This window comes from Poeciliopsis prolifica, unplaced genomic scaffold (genome assembly GCF_027474105.1).
Source record: "Poeciliopsis prolifica strain line A6 unplaced genomic scaffold, Auburn_PproV2 SCAFFOLD011, whole genome shotgun sequence".
In the NCBI taxonomy this organism is placed as follows: Eukaryota; Metazoa; Chordata; class Actinopteri; order Cyprinodontiformes; family Poeciliidae; genus Poeciliopsis; species Poeciliopsis prolifica.
The window spans coordinates 8,202,112-8,221,675 of record NW_026562386.1 but is presented as its reverse complement, the minus strand read 5'-3'; the positions used below and the strand labels follow the sequence as shown (position 1 = coordinate 8,221,675).

The 19,564-nt window shown below is 37.9% G+C and overlaps 1 protein-coding gene across 5 annotated transcripts in view; it reads right to left on the bottom strand.

The window, feature by feature from the left end:
* Window positions 1-539: 539 nt before the first annotated feature.
* Window positions 540-19,564, bottom strand: part of LOC129364101 (AT-rich interactive domain-containing protein 3B-like) — a 63,061-nt gene continuing 44,036 nt past the window's right edge. For 3 of the 5 annotated variants that reach the window (XM_055036533.1, XM_055036536.1, XM_055036537.1), the window contains exons 5-9: window positions 11,676-11,859; window positions 9,863-10,122; window positions 7,877-8,167; window positions 5,835-5,927; window positions 540-5,744 (exon numbers count right to left, since the gene is read on the bottom strand). In XM_055036533.1, coding sequence (XP_054892508.1) covers window positions 5,545-5,744; window positions 5,835-5,927; window positions 7,877-8,167; window positions 9,863-10,122; window positions 11,676-11,859 — 1,028 coding nt within the window. In that variant the 3' untranslated portion in view covers window positions 540-5,544. The remainder of the gene's footprint in view (window positions 5,745-5,834; window positions 5,928-7,876; window positions 8,168-9,862; window positions 10,123-11,675; window positions 11,860-19,564) is intronic. The other 2 variants (XM_055036535.1, XM_055036534.1) reach the window with 2 other exon arrangements.

Here is a 19,564-nt window from a genome sequence, read left to right as displayed (position 1 = left end):
ACAAAATATTAACTCTGGGAGGTTCAATATAAATGTAGGTAACATTTTTCAGATTTCCGAATCAGGTTTTTTTTTTTTTAAAGAAGCCCTTCAACTTAAAACTTTTTAGTATACTAATACAAAACACAATTGCATTAAATAATAGAAGTACTGCATGCAGGTAGAGAATGCATGTGCATTCCCTATTAGTTGAGGTATTTCCTTCAATGAACGGTGTTGTATTGCCTTGTACATATGACACAGCTTTCTACCCAAAACAATGGAGAACAATTGTTTTTCTTCTAATTGCCACAACATGACTGCCCTTTTGTTTGTTCAAAGGGCCTAAATTTCCAAAACAATTACGACCGAATCATTGTTTACAAAAGAATGCTTTCCTGTTATAATTAGATGCTTCCCTTTTCTCTTTACAGTGTTACTGCTGCTTTGTTCTTTTAACGATACGAGACACATTGGTCTGTGTTTACTATAAAATAGACCGACATTTTGAAACGTGTTTAGTTACTTTTCAAATGAAACTGCACAGCACTAGGACTAGGTCTTGATCATCATTCGATTCAGTTCAGTTTATTTATATAGCGCCGATTCACAACAAATGTCACCTCAAGGCACTTTACAAAACACATCCAATTTATATACAGATATAGATTATATATTCCGATTAGATTTACATTATGTCCTTTTATGGATAACGGCAGATTTAACGCGGATGAACTTTCTTTTTCCAATGACTATATTCTGTGTGACAACCGATTACAAAAAAATGTATATGTAGCTTTAGCTGAAATTGATTAACAGCAGCAAGTGTAAATAATCTATAAAAAAGAAACAAGTCTACTGATTTTAGAAGAAAGGAAACAGACACACAAAATTACGATATAAAGTAAAACTTTATCATGACATACAAGTTTAAAGCCCTGAGAACCATATCTTTATATTAACTAATATGAACAAAACTGAATGTGTGAAAACCACTTTGGAAAAGTGCTCCTCTTAAATACAATCAGCACAAACCAGTTTTTACAAGCATTCTTGTGTTTTGTTCAATTTTTTGTTTGCATTAATCAAAGAGAAAGCTATAATAATCAGTAATATTATTGTCATGTCCATAATAATAATAATTATAACAGTACAAAAATATGCACAAACCCCACAGTTGAATTAATATACGGAGCATTGTACAAGCCAAAACAACATAAAATTGATAAATGAGGTATTTGATAACCACTTGCATATGCACCTGTTAAACACAGATCAGGCCAGTCCTTAAACATTCGAAAAGTGTATTTTATTCCAAAAATCAAGACACCTAAAAATTCCTCAGACTTCCAACTTCACAGCTTCCTGAGTGACGAGACGTCGCCTTGCAGTTGGTGACGACAGAAAGCTTGAAATAAAACAGAAAGCAACTCAAAATTGAAGAAGCAAAATGATCAGAGCTTTCATCAGTACTTGTCACTCTATGCAGCTTCGTCCTGAGGTACTGTTGAACGACAGACATGCCACACACTGCCAGGAAGCCTTAACTACATCCACTGGAGAAGGGTATATGACGAACCAACCCTCAACACTTCCCACTCTCTGATCAGACCTCAAGCAGCACATGCAGGTCTGTGTTTGTGGCAGGCAGTTGCCAGTAAACCGAAACTGTGCCAGCCTCAAGAAAAGTTGCTAACTGACAACTTAACAAGCTCACTATCATTTTAGGAATTACCAGGTAGAACATTGGCGCCATCTGCAAGCTGTTTAATGTTACTACAATGATGCTCACTGAATAATATATTAAACCTGCTTCCACACACTCCCACACACAAACACAGAGACATACAAAGGCAGTGAAGCTACTCTACCAAACAGCAATTACAAACCAAAAATTAAGTAAATGATACTGACAGTTTGAACTTAAAAATGTTTTAGTGATGCAGTTTAGATGATTTACCTAAACAATTTCAGCCAAGACAAATAAAACAATACAAATAAATATCAGAACTCATCTGGTAACAGTATGAATGGTGGAAAATATCTATCCAAACGGCAGGTGATAAACCTGCCCTGACCAGATCTCACCAACAACTACATTAAGGCAGCATCTATGATTCCCTCCTTTATGAGCTTGTTTTTGACCAAATAAAATGAAAAGCTGCTGGACTCACATTTAGTGGCAAAGATACAGTCAAGCATCAAGACCGAGCCTTATATTCAACACAGGAGAAGCTGGAAAATCTATTTCTAAACCTTACTGATGAAATGTTTTAGAAAGAAAACAACTTGAAGGAAAACATCTTATGCCTTCTGTGTCTGAACCACCAGGAAGTGTGTTTGGCTGGAAGGAACTGAAACTGTGGGGCATTGCCTGAGCTTGCAGACAGATGGTTTGTTCAGTGCCCCCCAAAAATATCTGATTATATAAGCTCAACATGACATGAGATCTGGCTTTTGTTCTGTATAACACTCCTCCTGCACAGCCAGCATATGACCATCCTTTCATGTTACACGTTCAGATTTGATTTCATCTAGTTTAAATTGTGAGCAGGAAGTGAATGCATGTCATAATATGTGGAGAAAAAAAGGACTTGCACCTCACCTGACATTAGTTTTCACAAATATTTCAAAGATTAGGTTGTAAGAGGTAAGGTGGGATTTTGTTTTGCAGTTCAACAGACTGTCGGATCTGTTTTTCGATCCACCTCAGCACATGCAACCAGGATTGTACGAGGATGACCAGCTGGACTAGTCTTTGGTATCTAGCTGTGCAATAACCAGAAAATTGATGTGATCTAACACTGGTCACATGATTGTACACATGCATTTCATTTCAAAACGGCCAAGAAAGAATTAACTGCAATTCCTCTGTTCGCAATCAAATCTCACAATCCTGCAAATCTGTACAACAGTGAGGAATGAACATTTCTGTTCCTCTTCCCTGAAAAAAAAAATGCATATATCACTTCCCTTAGATGAAATCCCTCCAACCCACCCCGCCCACCTCAAATCCCACCCACTGGGAAAAAAATAGCAGTAAAAAAAGAATGCATAAAACAGGGTCTATGAGTAAATACAGCAGAAAGAAAGCAAACCCTTCCCAACTCTTTTTTTTTTCTCCCCAAAACCCACCCGCAGTGTGTCAGTACATCCATCTCAGTTTCAGTTCAGGCAGGATTTGGCTTCACAGCCGAGGTATGTAGTGTCGCTCTCGCTTTCAGAGAGTCTAATGAGGTATTTTCTTTTTTTTTTCTTTGAAACAGTCACGTAGTCTTGTGCATTCTTCACGAATGAATCTTCTTTAAATTATCAGTGATTCCTTGCGGTTGTCACTTTGCTTCCTGAGAGAGATGCCCTCCAGAAGAGAGAGGCCAGTGTGAGGTCTGGGAACTACTTACTGATGAAGACGCCGTCCTACTGGACATTCAGGTGGAAGGATGCAAACTAAAATACAGGATGGGGGTGACAAAATGGGACCGTGTAGCTGGGTTTGGAATGCCACAGTAGGTCTGATTAGAGACAGGGGCTCAGGGTCTACTGGGCTTGTTGGTGGACAAGAGCTGCTGTCCCCCCGCCCCCGAACTTTGTGCGTTAAGTTGTTAAAAAACAGGCCTATGAACAACTGAACTAAAAGTGCATCTCAGTTGATAGAAATATGTTCAAAATGTTAATTTATTTCAGCGCCTCAATTCGAAAAAGTTAAAATTACATTATGTGGATTTCTTATACAAAGAATCAATGTTTTCAAGTATTTACTTTAGTTAGTTTTGATGATTATGGTTAAAGAGCAGGGATGAAACCCAAAAATTCAGTTTCTCAGATGATTAAATAAAATCTATCAATATAGCTTTTAGTGCAGAAATTTCATGTTAGCGTATCACAATAATGCTCCACATGCAGATTATTTCACTTATAACAAAGGAAAAGTGTCTCATTATAAGTGAAATAATCTGCCAGGGAAAACAGGACTTTTATATGAATAGATTTACTTGAATCAACCTCCAATATTTTCCTAAAAAATTACAAGTGGCTTGGTTTTATCTCATTTCAAATGCACTAAATATATTTGCACTAGAAACTACACTAATAATAATAGGTTTTGTGGTTCTGAAGTGTGTTAGGAAAGTAAAAGCTCTTGATAAAGAAGTTGGCTGTGAACACAGTGCAGAATCTCAGAAGCTCTTGATAAGCATAGGGAAGATCAGAGGCAGGAAAAAATGTCCATTTAAAAACTTGGGGGACTTTCACGAAACATAGCCTGCAGCCTGGATTAGCCCTGAAGAATCCCCCGACACACAAAGACTTATTCAGGACATGAACAAGCCATCTACCAAGAAACTTTAACTTGTCAGGACTTGGTACTTTTTCAAAGTACCAGTATGTGCCTTTATGAACATGGTATCACTGGGTTCGACTGGCCAGCAAACTGGCCTGACCTGAACTCATCTGAGACCCACCGGGGTGCTGTTGTGTAAAAGATGAGAGACACTGGAGCCAATAATAGAGACCAGCAGAGCCGCAGCTTGATCACCTCCCTGTCAGGTCGCATTGATGGAAGTAATTCATGCGAAAGCAACTAGGTACTGAGTGGACATATTTTTCAGTAAGCCTATATTTGTACATGAAATATATTTTTTTCTCTAAGAAACTGAAATTCGTTTTTCGTCATTAACTGCAAGCCATAATCATTAAACTAACAGAAATAAACACTTGAAATGCATGACTCTGAGGCGGCGGATTTCCCTTCTTGACTTAAATTACATTTTCAAAGATACTTGAACTTGATGAGATGCTCCTGTACAGGTTAGTGCTTCCAACTGTTGTAAAGCTCTCTTACTGAGGGTAGTTGTGAAATGAGGTATTTAATCTGCCGATCTACAGCATCATCTTTATCATTCATCAGTCTGAGTTCAACACAAAGCTACAGACCTGAGTGGCCTGGGTTGGAGGCCTATTGCTGTGAGGTGAGTGCGCTGTACATGAGGTTGTGTTGGTGAGAGATACCCGACTTCCCCTGATTGCAACAAGTTTAAACAGAATACAAAAATAAAGTTGATTCAGGTTAAATATTCTACAGCTCCTGAGGTAAAGACTCCACTGCAGGTTACTTGATTTGAGGTATGTAAAAAGAGAAAAACTGAAAAGAAAATCATTCTAAAAAAAAAACAAAATCAAAAAGACAACAAAATGGCAACAAAACAAACAAAATGTCCTAAAGTAAAACTTTTCAAGTTCAGTTGTGAATACGCCTGTCAGTGGGTTTTGGCTGAGCTGATTGTGTTTAGCATGTACACTAGGATTAACAAGTGTATGAGTGTGTAGATTGTGTATTTTGGTTTGTGTATATCTATGCATGTGATGAATTTAATGCAGAGAAGTGGGTTTATGTGATATTCTGGGGCTCTGTTTATGATTGGACAGCCAAAAGGTTGACAGGGTTGTTGAGGTATTTGTTGTGCAACAGTTTCTTATTCTTATCGGTTTCTCATTGTACTGTATATTCATGCTGGGGCCTTGCTGTGGAGCAGCGGCCTAGGGAGCGGGTACAAAGGAAAGCTCGAGTTAGGGGGAACCGCTGGGCGCCAGCTCAGCAGAGCCAGAGCCCTTCGAGGACGAGGTGGAGGAGGGTGTGGGGCTGAGGGTTTGGGCCTGGGGAGCAGAGAAGCCAAAGCTTGAGCTGGGTCCAGCAGGGGATGATGAGGCGGCACTAGCAGCAACAACAGGCCCTGGTGCCCCGCTGGACTTCTGGGCAAACAGGGTTCCTGAATAAAAGCAATAATGTCCACAGACTGCTTTTATCTCTGCCAGAGTAAAAAGTACAAATTCAAGGTTCTGATCTTTTTCATACACACCTGAGTAGATTGTGCCATTAACCTCCACAGATACAGTGATGCTGGCATTCCCATTGCTGGAGATGCTAAGAGACATATCCTGCTGCTTCTCATCTACACAAACACAGAAGCACTTATTAATCCATTATCTGTCCACAGAACATTCTTATCACTTCAATCCAAACATTTAAAAAAAAATTTTTTTAAAGTGCAGCAAATACTGCAGCAACGTTCATACTTCGTGTGTTGATGCTCAATTCTGATGTTTTGCTAAAATTTAATAATTTTTTTTTAAGTCACTTTCCACTCTACTAATTAAATGCGACTGCAATCACACTTCAGTGAGAACAAGTTACGTCTCCATCTTGACCCGCAGGCACAGAAGAATGGGCTGTTTTGATGTCACAGAAAAACCCATTGTTCACAGAAGTAATAATGGAAAGAGCCATGTTTGGCTCAATTTTAAGGTTTATTCAGTAATGAGAGCCAACGGTCAGTATCATCAAACGACAGTAACATGAAGGAAACTAATAAAAAGGAAGCACAAATAAAGCAACAACTATTTGACTGCAACTTCTTTAGAGAAGTCTGTTTGGATGTGTAGCCAGGAATGTTATACACTTCAGTGACAGAGTTTTTTGTAAGTCCATAATTATCATTTTCAGCCATTGTTTATGTGTTGGTTTACAGTATCTGTAAATCAGATGATTTCATGTCAATAACACAACAGATGGATAAAATGAGACATGCAGATGTTTTGAAAACATCTGGATATGTAATCATATTAGTATGGAAATGGCACAGATCTGATTGTTTTGGGTGAAAAGATGGGAATTAGGTTGTTCAGACTGCCGTGAAAAAGTCGGATATGGGTCACAAATGGGCAAAGAACGCGCATTTGGGTCACATTTACCTGCTGTTTGAGCATAGCCTAACAAACCAGCTTTTTAACTAATTTTGTCAATTTTTCCTCCAAATATGCTGGCAGACATTTGAGGTCAAGTCACAATGACCTTCAGGTCTTATGCTCAAAATAGATTTGTCAATGCCTGTCATACATGTGGAAGTCATTCAAATGTAATCTATTTTCGCTGACTTATTTGATTGGAGCTGGACAGCATATCAAATTGCAGTTGGTTTGGTGAAATCAGTGTGTGCAATCACGAAGAACTGCTTGGAAGGTTGGGATTTTTTTTTTCCAATCCCATGCAAGGAAATTCTACATGCCAATAATATTTTTGGCCTACAAGATATACTTTTACTGCCCTTCACTCCCACACTGTAGTTATTAGGCAACATGCTAATTCTTACATAGCATGGTGGGTGATCATGATACTAAAATAGCCGAAAGTTAGTGCTACCAGTACCGGAGGATAAAAACTGAATCTGAAATCAAATTAGAGCTGATGAAACCATGGAGCAGAAACGGAAGTTGGCTTTGAGGAAGCAAAACACCTCTTCTGAACCAACAGATTTCAGTTCCCCAGTCTATTCATATCAGTTCTGGTTTTAGACTTACAGGTCAAATTTGTTTCTAAATTGTTTTCAATTCTTCCTGTTTTTCTCTCTCTCTGACTGAAGTTCATGAGTTCCAAGCTTAAAGCTTGTTTCTTTAATCTCTTAAGAGGTTAGCAAACCACTAATGACTATTAGTTGTTTGATCAGTTTAATATTCTTGATATTAAATTTTCCAGCCATTGACTTCTTCTTTTAACTTCTATTGGCACCACATAGTGTAGAATCAGCTTTGTCAGTTTGTGTCTCTTTTTCGATTTTAAATTAAATCATAAGTAAGGAGACTGTGATTAAAAGGAAAAGTAAGTCTCAAATTTGTAAATACCTGGAATATTTAAATTTTATTTATAATAAATGTGTAATTATTTTTGATTGACAATAAATAAATTGTTTTTATATTGTTGATAGAAATGGTGTAATAGGGAGGAAATAATTAATCCTTCAAACTAATTCTTGATAGACGGTGAGATATATTAATTTATGTCAACACAGGAAAAACAAAGTCAGTATTTACATAATTTCAAATAATATTTTTATCTCTTCACAACCTTGGCAGCGCTGACCTCTGGTGGTGATGGTGGGGGCTCCCAAGCGCAGATTCATGGGCATATGGGATGCCATGGCCAGCAGGTTATGCTGGAAAGCCTGCTGCATGAGGCGCTGCTGCTCCTCTGCAAGGCGGGCCATCTTTCTCTCTGGCCCCTCACCTCCCCCACTGGTCTCCAGTTTTTCTCTGAGCTGCTCCAAGGTGGCGGCTCTCGCCAAACCAGCCACCTGCTGCTGACCCAGAGACAGCGCAAGAGGAGGTCTTGCAGCCATGATCGCAGGGGTCAGATCTTCTAAAGAAAAAAAAAAAAAAAAAAACAAGTGTACATGAAACTGTGTTTAACAATTATGTTGTAAAACTGAAACAGGAACAGAAATCAATTCAAAGTGAACAGCTGTTTTCACAAACTACCAAATAAATATATCCTGAATAAAATGATGCTTCAAATTCTTTATTTTTAGCTATTATTTTTATGCTGCTTACCATGGCTTTAAATTTTTTTAGATTGGCAGTTGCCTCATTGAATCCAGACTTTAAAGATTATGAATATAAGATAATTCTGCACTGGTTTATGTCACAGAGCCCGACAGCGATTACAGAAGCTCAAATACTCATCATACATGACCACTTAAAGTAAAGAACTTGAACAGCTCATTACTCAAGTCAAACCACAGACACTGTTAGAGGTCAACAGCGCAGTCACATTCCAACCAAGGCTAAGCCACATCAGATAAAACAACAGCATAATGACAGTTATCAGCAGGAGTCCTCTTAATGTGAAACACAAGCTTCAAAGTTCATAAAGTGGCCTCCCCTGTGTGGGAAACATGTTATTTATCATTAAATAGGAGGGGGCTACCAGCAGCCTTGGGCAGAAAAGGTTCACATGACTCCTAAACACTTGGATGGATGACATGAACTTGCTCAGTTCGTATTCAAACAGTAAAAATGTGCACACATGTTTACGGGTGATGCAGTATATAGAACAGCTGAAATGTGACAATGTTCATATATTTTGACTTAAAACAGTAGGCATAGACATTATGAATTTTATTAATTTTGGTAGTTTTATGAGCTTACAAATCCGTTCAGGAGTAGATTTTCTCACAAATTTATGTCTGGGTCAGACTCCGAAATGCTCAGAGAAATGTCAAAAACAACAACAAAAGAAATCCATCCAAGACTCTGTTGGAGTTAGTTGATATGTAAAAACTAAAGTAAAAAAAAAACTGTACAACTGGAACATAATAATAATACTAATAATAATAATAATAATAATAATAATAATGTGTGGCTTTTTATGAAAGGTTGAACAACAAAAGCACCATCTTCGACAAAAATCAAAGAGTACATAAGCAACACAGCACGGTGATTGGGAGACCATGAGCTGAGCTTGTTTTACAGTTGAGGAGCTCTACTGAATATAAAGAAAGCGATCAAGAGATTAGACCGTAATCTAGCTACTCAACAGAAAAATGATGCCAAACAGAAAATTTATATTATAATGGTGGCAGAGGTGTGATGGCCAAATTTGGCAATGCAAATGTGAAAAGATTCAAACGGCAACAAAAATGCAACAAAAATGCACCAGTATAAGAAAAGAATCAAGGTTCTTTGAAATTTTGTGAAGGACAATGTGGGTAAGATGCAGTTATCAAACACAGCGATAGAGGGCAGTATTTTTCTATCAATAAGAATCTTGGTACAAGAGAGACTTGAGCACTTTAGCCATTTTTCCACATCAAAGCAGCTAAACTCTCCCAAGTAGTAATTTACCCAACCTATAAAGTCATAATTAATTTGCATCTTCCCCTTCCATCACCATTAAAAACAGTTTGGAAGCATGTGTATAAAGTGGAAAAATCTTAAGCACTTTACTTCCAAACCTTTCCTTAAGTTTTAGAAATTCATATTACAGAAGTTGAACCAAATTTGTCTTGTTCTAGAACTTAAATAACATTATTTTGTGCAAGTTGACAGTGCTAACCTTTCTTCAGAGAGGGTCCTGGAGAAGCCTGCAGGCCATTGAGGGCGACTGAGGTCCCGGCGCCAAGGCCCGCCAGATGCATCTTGGGAGGAGAGAGGATGTGGGGAGCTGTGCTTGGAGAAGGAGAAAAGCGGAAGAGGCTGCTGCTGTAGCTTGGACGACGGCCTTCGCGTCGGTTACTGTCGATGGCGGCTTGCAGCTCACCCGGGGAGCTGAGACTTTTCCTCTCGCACTCATATGGGTACAGGTATTTCATGTACCTTCACAAGAAAATGCAAAGTTATTGTTAGGCTGAGAGAAAGCCTTCCATCAAAATCAAGCATGTGAAAAATGCACTCATGTATGTAATGTGTTTGGAGCACATATGCTTTTTTTTTTTTAAATTGTTTTGTGAACACAATTAACTTTGTTTACTCAGTATGAGAAAAATGCATTTTTCTTTACATTAACTTTTCCAAATGTATGCCTAATGAATCAGTTACTTCTAGAACAATGTTGCTGCACATTCAGGTTTTTCTTTTTCAAACATATCAGCGACAATTCTTATGGAGTGTTTCTCTATCAGCTTTGGACATCTAGAAATTGAAATGCTTTCCCTTCCCCATTTACATTTAAAGCAACCAACCATAGATTTTCAAGACTTGCAGCAGATTATTAAGTGGATTTAGCTCAGGACTTTGACTATCCCATTCTAAAAAGTGAAAATACTTTGATCTAAACCATCTTATTGTAGCTACACTCATCTCATCAAATCTAAACAACTTCCTTGTTCTAGCTGAATAAAATCATCTACAAAGCATGATGGGACTACCGACATTTAGGATAATGTGGTAAGATAATTAATTTGGACACAGAAGATCAGCATGTTTTTCTACTCTTCTTATTTGATTATCTAAATTAAACAAGATATTCAAAATATAACCAGCACAGTTTACACACTTGGTTGTCAAATTTTGAAAACTCATATTAGCTTTTTTCTTCCCCAATTCAATTCCAATGTGCACTTAAATCTGTTTCTGATGATCTGATGAAGTGTGATTTTATTTTCCAGAACATCTAAATTTATAGCAACACCTGGAACAATAATGTTTGACAGGTGGAACTGGAAACATACTTGGATCACATCACTGCAGCTCTAGATTTATGCTCCATTATGTTTTCCATCCCTCTGCTCTTGCGGCATAAGCCACAAGAGAAGCAGTTTCTATGATGTAAAGGAGGTGAGCAATGCTGTACAAGAACCTTTCAACATAAAAAAAATATAAAAAATACACCGTGCTTCTTAAAGTGTAAGAAAATAAAGAGGTGTTACTTTTACTGACGGGTGTCCATAAAAAACAGGAGGTTTAGTCTTGGCTAAAAGTGTAAGCTGTCAGTTCAACCCCACCTTAGACACTTCGTACTCTGACCCAAATGACATCGATAGATCACACAGATCAATGAGCTTTGGGTGTGATGTAATGTCAAGAAGATCCAAATAAACACAAAGACAGGAGATTATTTTCCCATATGTGTGTACAAACGCGCATTTACTTCAGCAGGGTGTAAACAGAGCTGTTACTTAGCTTTGCACACGACCATCAATTAACTGAGCCAAAGCATGGTTCCCTTTGTTGTCTGTAAAGACAGCTGCACTGATTAAAACTGGAGGAGATCTCATCTAAAAGACATGCGTCACACGTGAGCGCACCTTAATACTGCACGCATACATGGGAAAGGTGTTTGCTTCTAGTTTGAAGGTTACTCACTTGATGTTCTTAACTTAGTTCCAGCAGATGAAAGTAATTTGTTTCCTTTTCAGACAAAGACTTACTGTGTGCGCAGAGTGAAAGCAGCACTGGTGATGGATGTAGGCAGGTTGAGTCCCTTAGTGATTTCTCTCCAGATCTTTTTGTTGATAACCTCTACAAGGCCGCCTTTCTCCGTTACCAGCTTGTAGAGCATGTACAGATCCAGGACCTGCTTGGCCATGATGGGAATACGATTGACCGGGGTTCCTACAGAAAATATATAAACAAGGTACATCAATACAGTATAAATTATTAATGTGATTTAGAATATCTTGAGGAACGGTGACTGGTTTAGGGGCCGTCTAGGCTTTTTCTAAAGACAGAATGCCAGAACAAGAAGAATCCTGCCATTAGCTCATCAAACAATCAATGCTGAAACACCTAGGATTATTTTTGACCTCTAAATCCTGATCTAAGTGCTACTAGGATGATGACAAGACGAGAGTGGTGAGCTGGCTGCTTGCACATCCATTAAAATTGGCTTGAAAACAAATTAGCTCCGTTAAGGCAATCTGGCTTGACCTGGAAAAGGGGATTCACAAACAACACAAAGCAAAGCTGCTCGAGACTTTTGATACAGATGCATTAATCTTGTGAGCAGCTTATCTGCAGTGAAGCTCGCAGGGAACGTGTGCAGTGGGAAACGAGGTGGAGGCGGAGGAGGGAGGAGCACCCGTCGCTTCCCATATGTGACGGTATCAAATCAAAGTGCAATGGGCAATAGTGTAAGCATTAAATGGGAGGAGGGGACTGGGGATTGTGACAACCTAATAACCCTTAAGAACTAGTGGGGAGGAGGGGATGTGGGCTCCAGGATAGGCTGGTATAATGAAGCTCATTTAGAGGATTGTGCAGAGTAAATCCACACCCCTCTGTGCAAGTGCCGGACCCAGTGCATGGAGATGTGCAGATTTGCCTTCATGGGTAATGCCAACCAATCCTTTAGCCCCTCCTTGGATTGCTCTTAACCTGGGCTCATTAATGACTTTATAAAATAGCAGCGTGATCGGACCATACAGATTAGCCCTGATTCATTTTCTTAAGTTAGTAACATGTCTTTAAGCCATGTGAAAGAGGCCAAGGTGAGCACATGGTCCTGTGGAGTGGAGATAAGGAAAGCGATTTTAACCCTCTGAACATGCCTTAGTCAATGCCAGTGTTTGGCAGACAAGCTAATTTCTAGTTAGGAGGCATGTTGGATGCATTCAAAAAGAGTTAAAGGACTTTAATCACTCAAACACAAAAAGGAAAATGAAGGTACAAAAAAACAAAAAAGTAAATAAGTATGGAGAGTGATTGAACTTTTTTGCAAATGTTCTGAATTACGAACACAAACTTCAACATATTTTTTTTGGATCTTATATGATTTACCAATGCAATGTAGTGCTTCGCTGGGATGTAGAGAAAAACTGATGCGGTTTTCAAATTTCCCACAAAATGAACCAGGCCTAATATTCAGCCCCAAGTCAAAGTAAAAAAAATCTGCAGAAACACTTCTTACATTAAATCCAGTTCAAAGTTTTTTGGGGGAAATGACACAACTACTGTAGCTTAGCATATGTAGAGGCTAAGCTCAGTCACATTTAAAAGAGAGCATCTATGAAGATTAGATTTAAGTTATTGCTAAATTAATTATGGACTTTGTGGCACAGGTCCATACAAAAAGGTGAATGTCCAATCCTGTCTCATAAGTTTTCTTGCAGTATCACAATGCATGTTTTATTGTGGGGATGTTTTGTTTAGGGTGGTAGGCAGCATTAATGTTTGATGAAATGTTTTGCATGCAGTCCAGAAGTTTCAAATTTGTTCTCATCTGACCAAAGCACCTTCTTCTACATGTTTGCAAAAGAAACCATGAACCTTTTATCAGTTTCTCTGATTAACAATCTTCTTGCCTGACCTGTCAGTTTAATTGGGCATGAATGTCTAATGACTTTTTCCCCATTTTTAGATGGTGGATTGACCCTAACCGCATCATAATCTTCTTCGCAGTGTTCTCCATGACCGGTCTGCTGTGTTCTTTAGTCTCAAAGGTTGTGCAAGTGCACACCACACTTTTCAGATTTTTATTTCTAAAATCCTTTGAAACTATGCCTCTTTTTTTCTGCTACTTCCTGTTGGTCTGTTGCATTACACTCCAATAAAATATAATGAAGTTTGTGGTAATTTCTTTATCCAAATAAATACCACTTAAATTGAACAATCAGAGAAATATAGTTAGAGAAACACAGTAATCAAATGGGATGTTGCTTATATTCAGAACATTTCTTATTGTTTAATAACAACAAGTTGGTTTTTAATTAAGAAAAATAACTTAAAACTATTTTAAGCTATTATATGAATATGCCAATATAGTATCGTTATTAGTTAGTGAATTAAATTTGATAAAGTTCAGCAGCAAAATAATAGTTAGAAATCAAATAATATTTAGAAACTGTGTTAATGTGGAATCAACTTCACAATAAATCTTTTAATCTGTTAATGCCACCTTCTTTTGAACAATTTTAAACCAGTGGCCAAGGAAGCGAGACAGATGACACAAATAGAAAGAACTACAACCACTTTTTGCTTCTGGGAACACACAAAATTTCCAGAACAAACCCAGCTTCAAGCTGCAAGTGCTTTGTCAGTTATCTAACGCAGCGTTGGACATCAATCCTGCATTAAACAATTAGTACAACTACAGGGGTCAGAGATCAGCCAGGGGTTATTGATGTGTGAATTAAACTGCAGGTCAGCAGGAAGCCATGTTTCCATACTGGCCCGCTCGCGAACAATGACAGAACAACAAATGAGACACAGGAGCGCTGGCCCCAGTGTGACAGGCCAGCAGTTAGTTAGCTTTTAATTCACGTCCGTGCCTTTGTCACCATCTGCTGTCAAATCAAAATCTGATTCTGTGTAGTGGCTGCAACCATAGAAAAACTCAAAATGTAAAATGTGTCATATTTTATGCAAAGCAGAGCAAAGCTTGCAGTGTGAATATGATCATATTTATATCTAACATGGTTTCAGTTTCATATTTCAAATTCTGATTACCCCACATGAAAGGCCTGAGGAAACCAGTTACACTAATATCATAATTCAACAAAAATCACATTCATAACACTCGGTCAATTAGGGAGAGACTTCTCTTATTTGAAAGAGTCAGCACATAGCCTGGCTTTGCTGTTCAACATCTGCTGTTTCTAACCGTGGAGACATTCAGCTCTAATTAGAGCAGCCCAAAACATGTCTTTCGATCAGTAAAACACACCACTTCTGCCCCATATCTACTCTAAATGGCAGTTTTTATTCACACATAGAACTTTTTGCTAAATGCTGTTGAGAAAGCCAGAGATACAATATGATCATCGAGGCTTATGGAAGGCAAACTGCTGGATATTTCATCTCTCTGTGAAGCACTGATTTGACCAGCCGCTTGCTATGAGCCAATCTGTAATTGGCTGCAGGCCTCACCTCCCATCATCCTTTGCCCTGGACTGATTTTCCCCCAGGGACAGGACCATCAGGAGCCTAGTGATTAATGGCACCAGAGGTTAGAGGTCGCTCTGGTGGGAAGTGCTGAGGCTGAGGGCCCCTGAACCACTCCCTAAGTCCTTCCTCAAATGTCCACAGTGAGCACCAGAGCCACACGGCTGATCTTCAAAAGGCTGGCCTTCAGGAAGAAAGTAGGCAGCAGCCCCTTTGAAGGATTCATATTTGGAAGTGTGTGGGTGTGAGAATGATCAATACCTTCACCCTAAGATGCATGCCTGCAAACTGCATTATATAATGAATTTGTCTCTGAAAATCTCAAAGTAAAACATGTAACCAGACGTAAACCCATTCTGTCAATCAGAAAATGAAGCGAATTATCAGTCCACAAAAAAACAAAACAAAAGAGCTGCTAGTTAGTTAACCCATCAAAAACAAGGTCATTTCATCTGACCCTTACCCAATTTTTAGCTGCAAACAGCTGTTCACATTAAAATGAACTCTGTAATAAATCAATTGGGTGCCCCTGACGCCAGTGGTGGTAAATTAAATATTGCTGAATTCCTTTGATGGGCATTCTTTAAATAATTATGAGACGAGGCGACAGCCGTACAGCGGCCAACACACAGGAAATGAATTTTTTACTGAATGAGAGTGCTGACCGGTGTGAGGTTTCACTGCCATCTACTGTGAAGGGCGAAAAAAAAAGTGTAGAAAGCAAAACAAATTATCCCTTGCTGCTTTCTCATTCAGAGATTCAATATTTTTTATTTCATAATCAAGACAAAAATCTTACAAAAGAATCATAGCAATAGATATGAGACATAATGGGAAAAAATGGGGTAAAATGTGTCCCTTTGCTGCCTTTATAAGGAGAAGAAGGACAGATGAAGGAAAAGGAAGGGGGAGGAGTAGTAGTTAGCCAGCTGGAGAAAGACTGGATTATGGTTGTAAGGAAGGTGTCAACCAACACAAACAGCCCCTGGCCTCATGGCAGCGTCTGAGTCTTTAAGAGTACCCACACCCCACCACCCATCCACACCTTCCTCCTCGTTATTCCCAATCACGACAATAACAAGTAGATCAAACCCAACTGTAATTATATCAACATTCACATTCTTTTACAAATCCAACTTATGAAAAAAGGTTTGAAGCTTGCAACATTTTCTTTTTTTTTAAATTGTGTCAGACACTGGAATTGATTGTATGACAGCAGAAACAACCAATAAAGTCACTGCTGTTATTTTAAACCACATTACAGTCAAGACATTCTCGATACACATTTAAAAAGGTATTTACAATCATGATATTTTGAAACCAGTAAACAAAAAACAAATTAAAAGTATGAAATATGACTACGGGTTATAGATGTTTTTCTTGTCAGAGCAAATCAGACATGTTTCTCTTCACTCACCAACAACAGTCTGTTTGTTGGAAACCCTTTTCCCCCCATAATTATGAAACAACTAGAGCACCGAGAGAATGTTTGACTGCAGATGCAATCTGAGGATTTGAGCTCCCAACCACTACATCTGTAGGATTAGCTGGAAGAGATTTTTCTTTAGAAACAAATGGTATGCCTGTAAACTGGCCTACAGAGTTTGAATGTTATAAAAGTTGACCTTGGAACAGTTTTTAACAGCTACGTAACAACACTGCAGTTAAGTTCACACACTGATTATGTGGAGGAAAACAAGACTTTCACAATCACCTCACTGCTTTTTCTTGGATATTTAAAAGGCTTTTCAGTGTCAAATGCTGATTAGATTTTAAAGTTTATTGATCGCCAAGAATGTGTACTTGCATTACTATGCAGTTAGTATTATATTAATTGAAAATATTCTCAAACCAACAATATTATACTTCATTGCTAAAACTTCTGGGACAATTAATTGTCCAGAAATATTTGTTACCATTACCTAAAAGAGCTGGTTTCTTAAGTATCCTCATTACTGCCATCAGCAATTCTCCTGACTTTCTCATCATCACATAACTTGTAAAAAGCTTTCATTTTTGACCAAAAAAAAGTAAAAATATTGCTACATTTATCTTGACATAACTGCTCTTAATGGTAGCTTTTTCTATTTCATGCTTATTTATTATTTTAGACATGGAAATAAATATTGTGCCCTACAAGTCTGAACAAAAATTACACAGGGCAATTGCAAAGTTTTTATTGCCTTCAAAAATCCTCTTTTTCTTATGTCATATTCATCCCATTGTTCTGCTGTCAATAAGAGAAAATGTTAAAAGATGAATAAACTTTCATTCCTCATAATAAAAGGCAAAAATATTCACAAAATTACTGTTTGATTTTTAGCGAGTATCCACCGACAACCGTCCATATTCTTTAACATCAAACAGAGTCGCTAACAGAAGAGACGAGCGTCTGGTTTCCACATGCTGGGAGTTTACTTTATGCATGCAGACCCCAGCTGTTAAGTTTATACGTTCTTATGTTGGGCCACCATATTGTCAGGACCCTGCTGTATGCCGGGGGCATGTTTGTTTTATTTTTGATGCACGGTTGAGTACATAAAAGGTAAAAAAGCTTTGAGTGCATGGAATTTGCTATCTTTAGTGCAGGCAGAGCCACCACTTGAATGACAACCCAATTCATATCATGTGTTGAGATATCCACCCCTCCACATAAGGGAAGTTAAATGTAATGTAACACTATATAGATACATTGCTATTCTGAGCATGATTTAAAGCTACAGCTGGTTAACACACACACAGCGACATACAGAGAAGGTGAGGACTGCCTTCTCTTAAATTCTTCAATATAAACCAGTCAATAATCTCCACAGATCTGGCTGTATGAGATAGAGAGCTCCTGTCATGTCAATATGTTCAAAAATCTTTACTAACACATGGAGAAAGGTGGGTAAATGGAAAGAGGAACTACTGATGAGATAAAAAAAAAGAAAATAGGATGAAATGTGCTGATGGTTGACTATGATCCACAATGAGATAAACCCTAAAAAGAAGAGTAACTCTCGTACCTAATGACCTTCTATGTGCATTAAGGCAGGTCAAACAGGTTTAACAACCCCAGAAATGTTAAAGCTATGTGCATACATACTTGTGAATTATAAAGGTATAATAAAGTACCATAGTTTCCTTCTTTAGTGAAGTATTGGAACAGGAGGTCAGATTACGTCACAAAGTTTTTATACCCACGCACTTTGCAATATCTCTCTATTTTATCAATCAATAAATTCATTCATTTCAGCACCAGTCTGGCTTTCTTTCTGGAATAAAATCCAAGAGATTCTTCTCTTCAAGTTGTGTCAACAAGGCCAATACTAAGGAGGAAAATGGTAAACAGTCAATAAGGAAGCTGTATTTACTAAAGAGAGGGCCAGTTATTACACTGAGCAGGCAGACGGTAAATAAAAGAGCTGTCTTTCAGGGTGTGAAAAAAATAAAACGAAGAAAATCTGACATCTCTCCAAACAAAGGTCAACACTGGAGTCTTCTGACTGTATGCATGGACAATAATAACTGAATTGTATGCATAAAAAAACCCAAAATAATTTGCGTAACTCTTAGAAATAAAGTTACCAGCTTAGGCAACTATTATGAAAATGAACAGCATATGTATTAATGTTACAACAATAAAAAATTTGCTTTATGGTTCCACTTAAAAGTTTTACTCTGCTCAATTTTCCATTGCAGAGCTCCTTAATGGAGACAGAATCAATGAGTGACTTTTTGTATGTGTGGGTTTATTAGATCAAACTAATTCAGCTGTGCAAAAATGACTTAGAAGTGAAGAAAATAAAGGACCACACATAGGCTTTTTAACAAGTTTGTGACAGACTTTTAACACATGAACCACAGAAAATGTTTTGTAAGTGATTTATAATGTCTGAGTTCGACAGAGTTCATCTCTGCACAGCAGAGGAAAAAAAGAATTGATCTTAAAATCCATATTTGTAGTTAATAAACATGCTCATGCCCATTAGTCATGCGGAAAATATTCAATTTCGGTGGACAAATGAGATACCTGTGATTTATGCTGTGAATTGTGTCGCAGATTTTCAGATGACTTCATTAAACAAGGAAGTGTTTCAGCATGACAGTTGTTAAAGTATTGATGATTTCAAGAAGCCTGCATGACCACAAACATCATGGTGATGTCTGTGGTCTATGATTGCTTTTCTGTTGTTTTTTTTTTTTCCAAGGCATGAATAACTTTCTGTATTTTTAGAAACCACAAATTCTGTTGTCCAGAAAAAAAATCCTGAAGGAGAAACTTGCCATTCCACTTTCACTTATGCAAGAGAGGAATGACCTAGAGCACAATTGCAAGTCTACTTCTAAACTTTAGCCTTTGTGTGAAAAAAAAATAAAATATGTTTTATTGATTTTTCTGTTGCCAAAATTGACTCTTAAATAAGTAAAACTTAACAGAAAATGTTAATTGTAA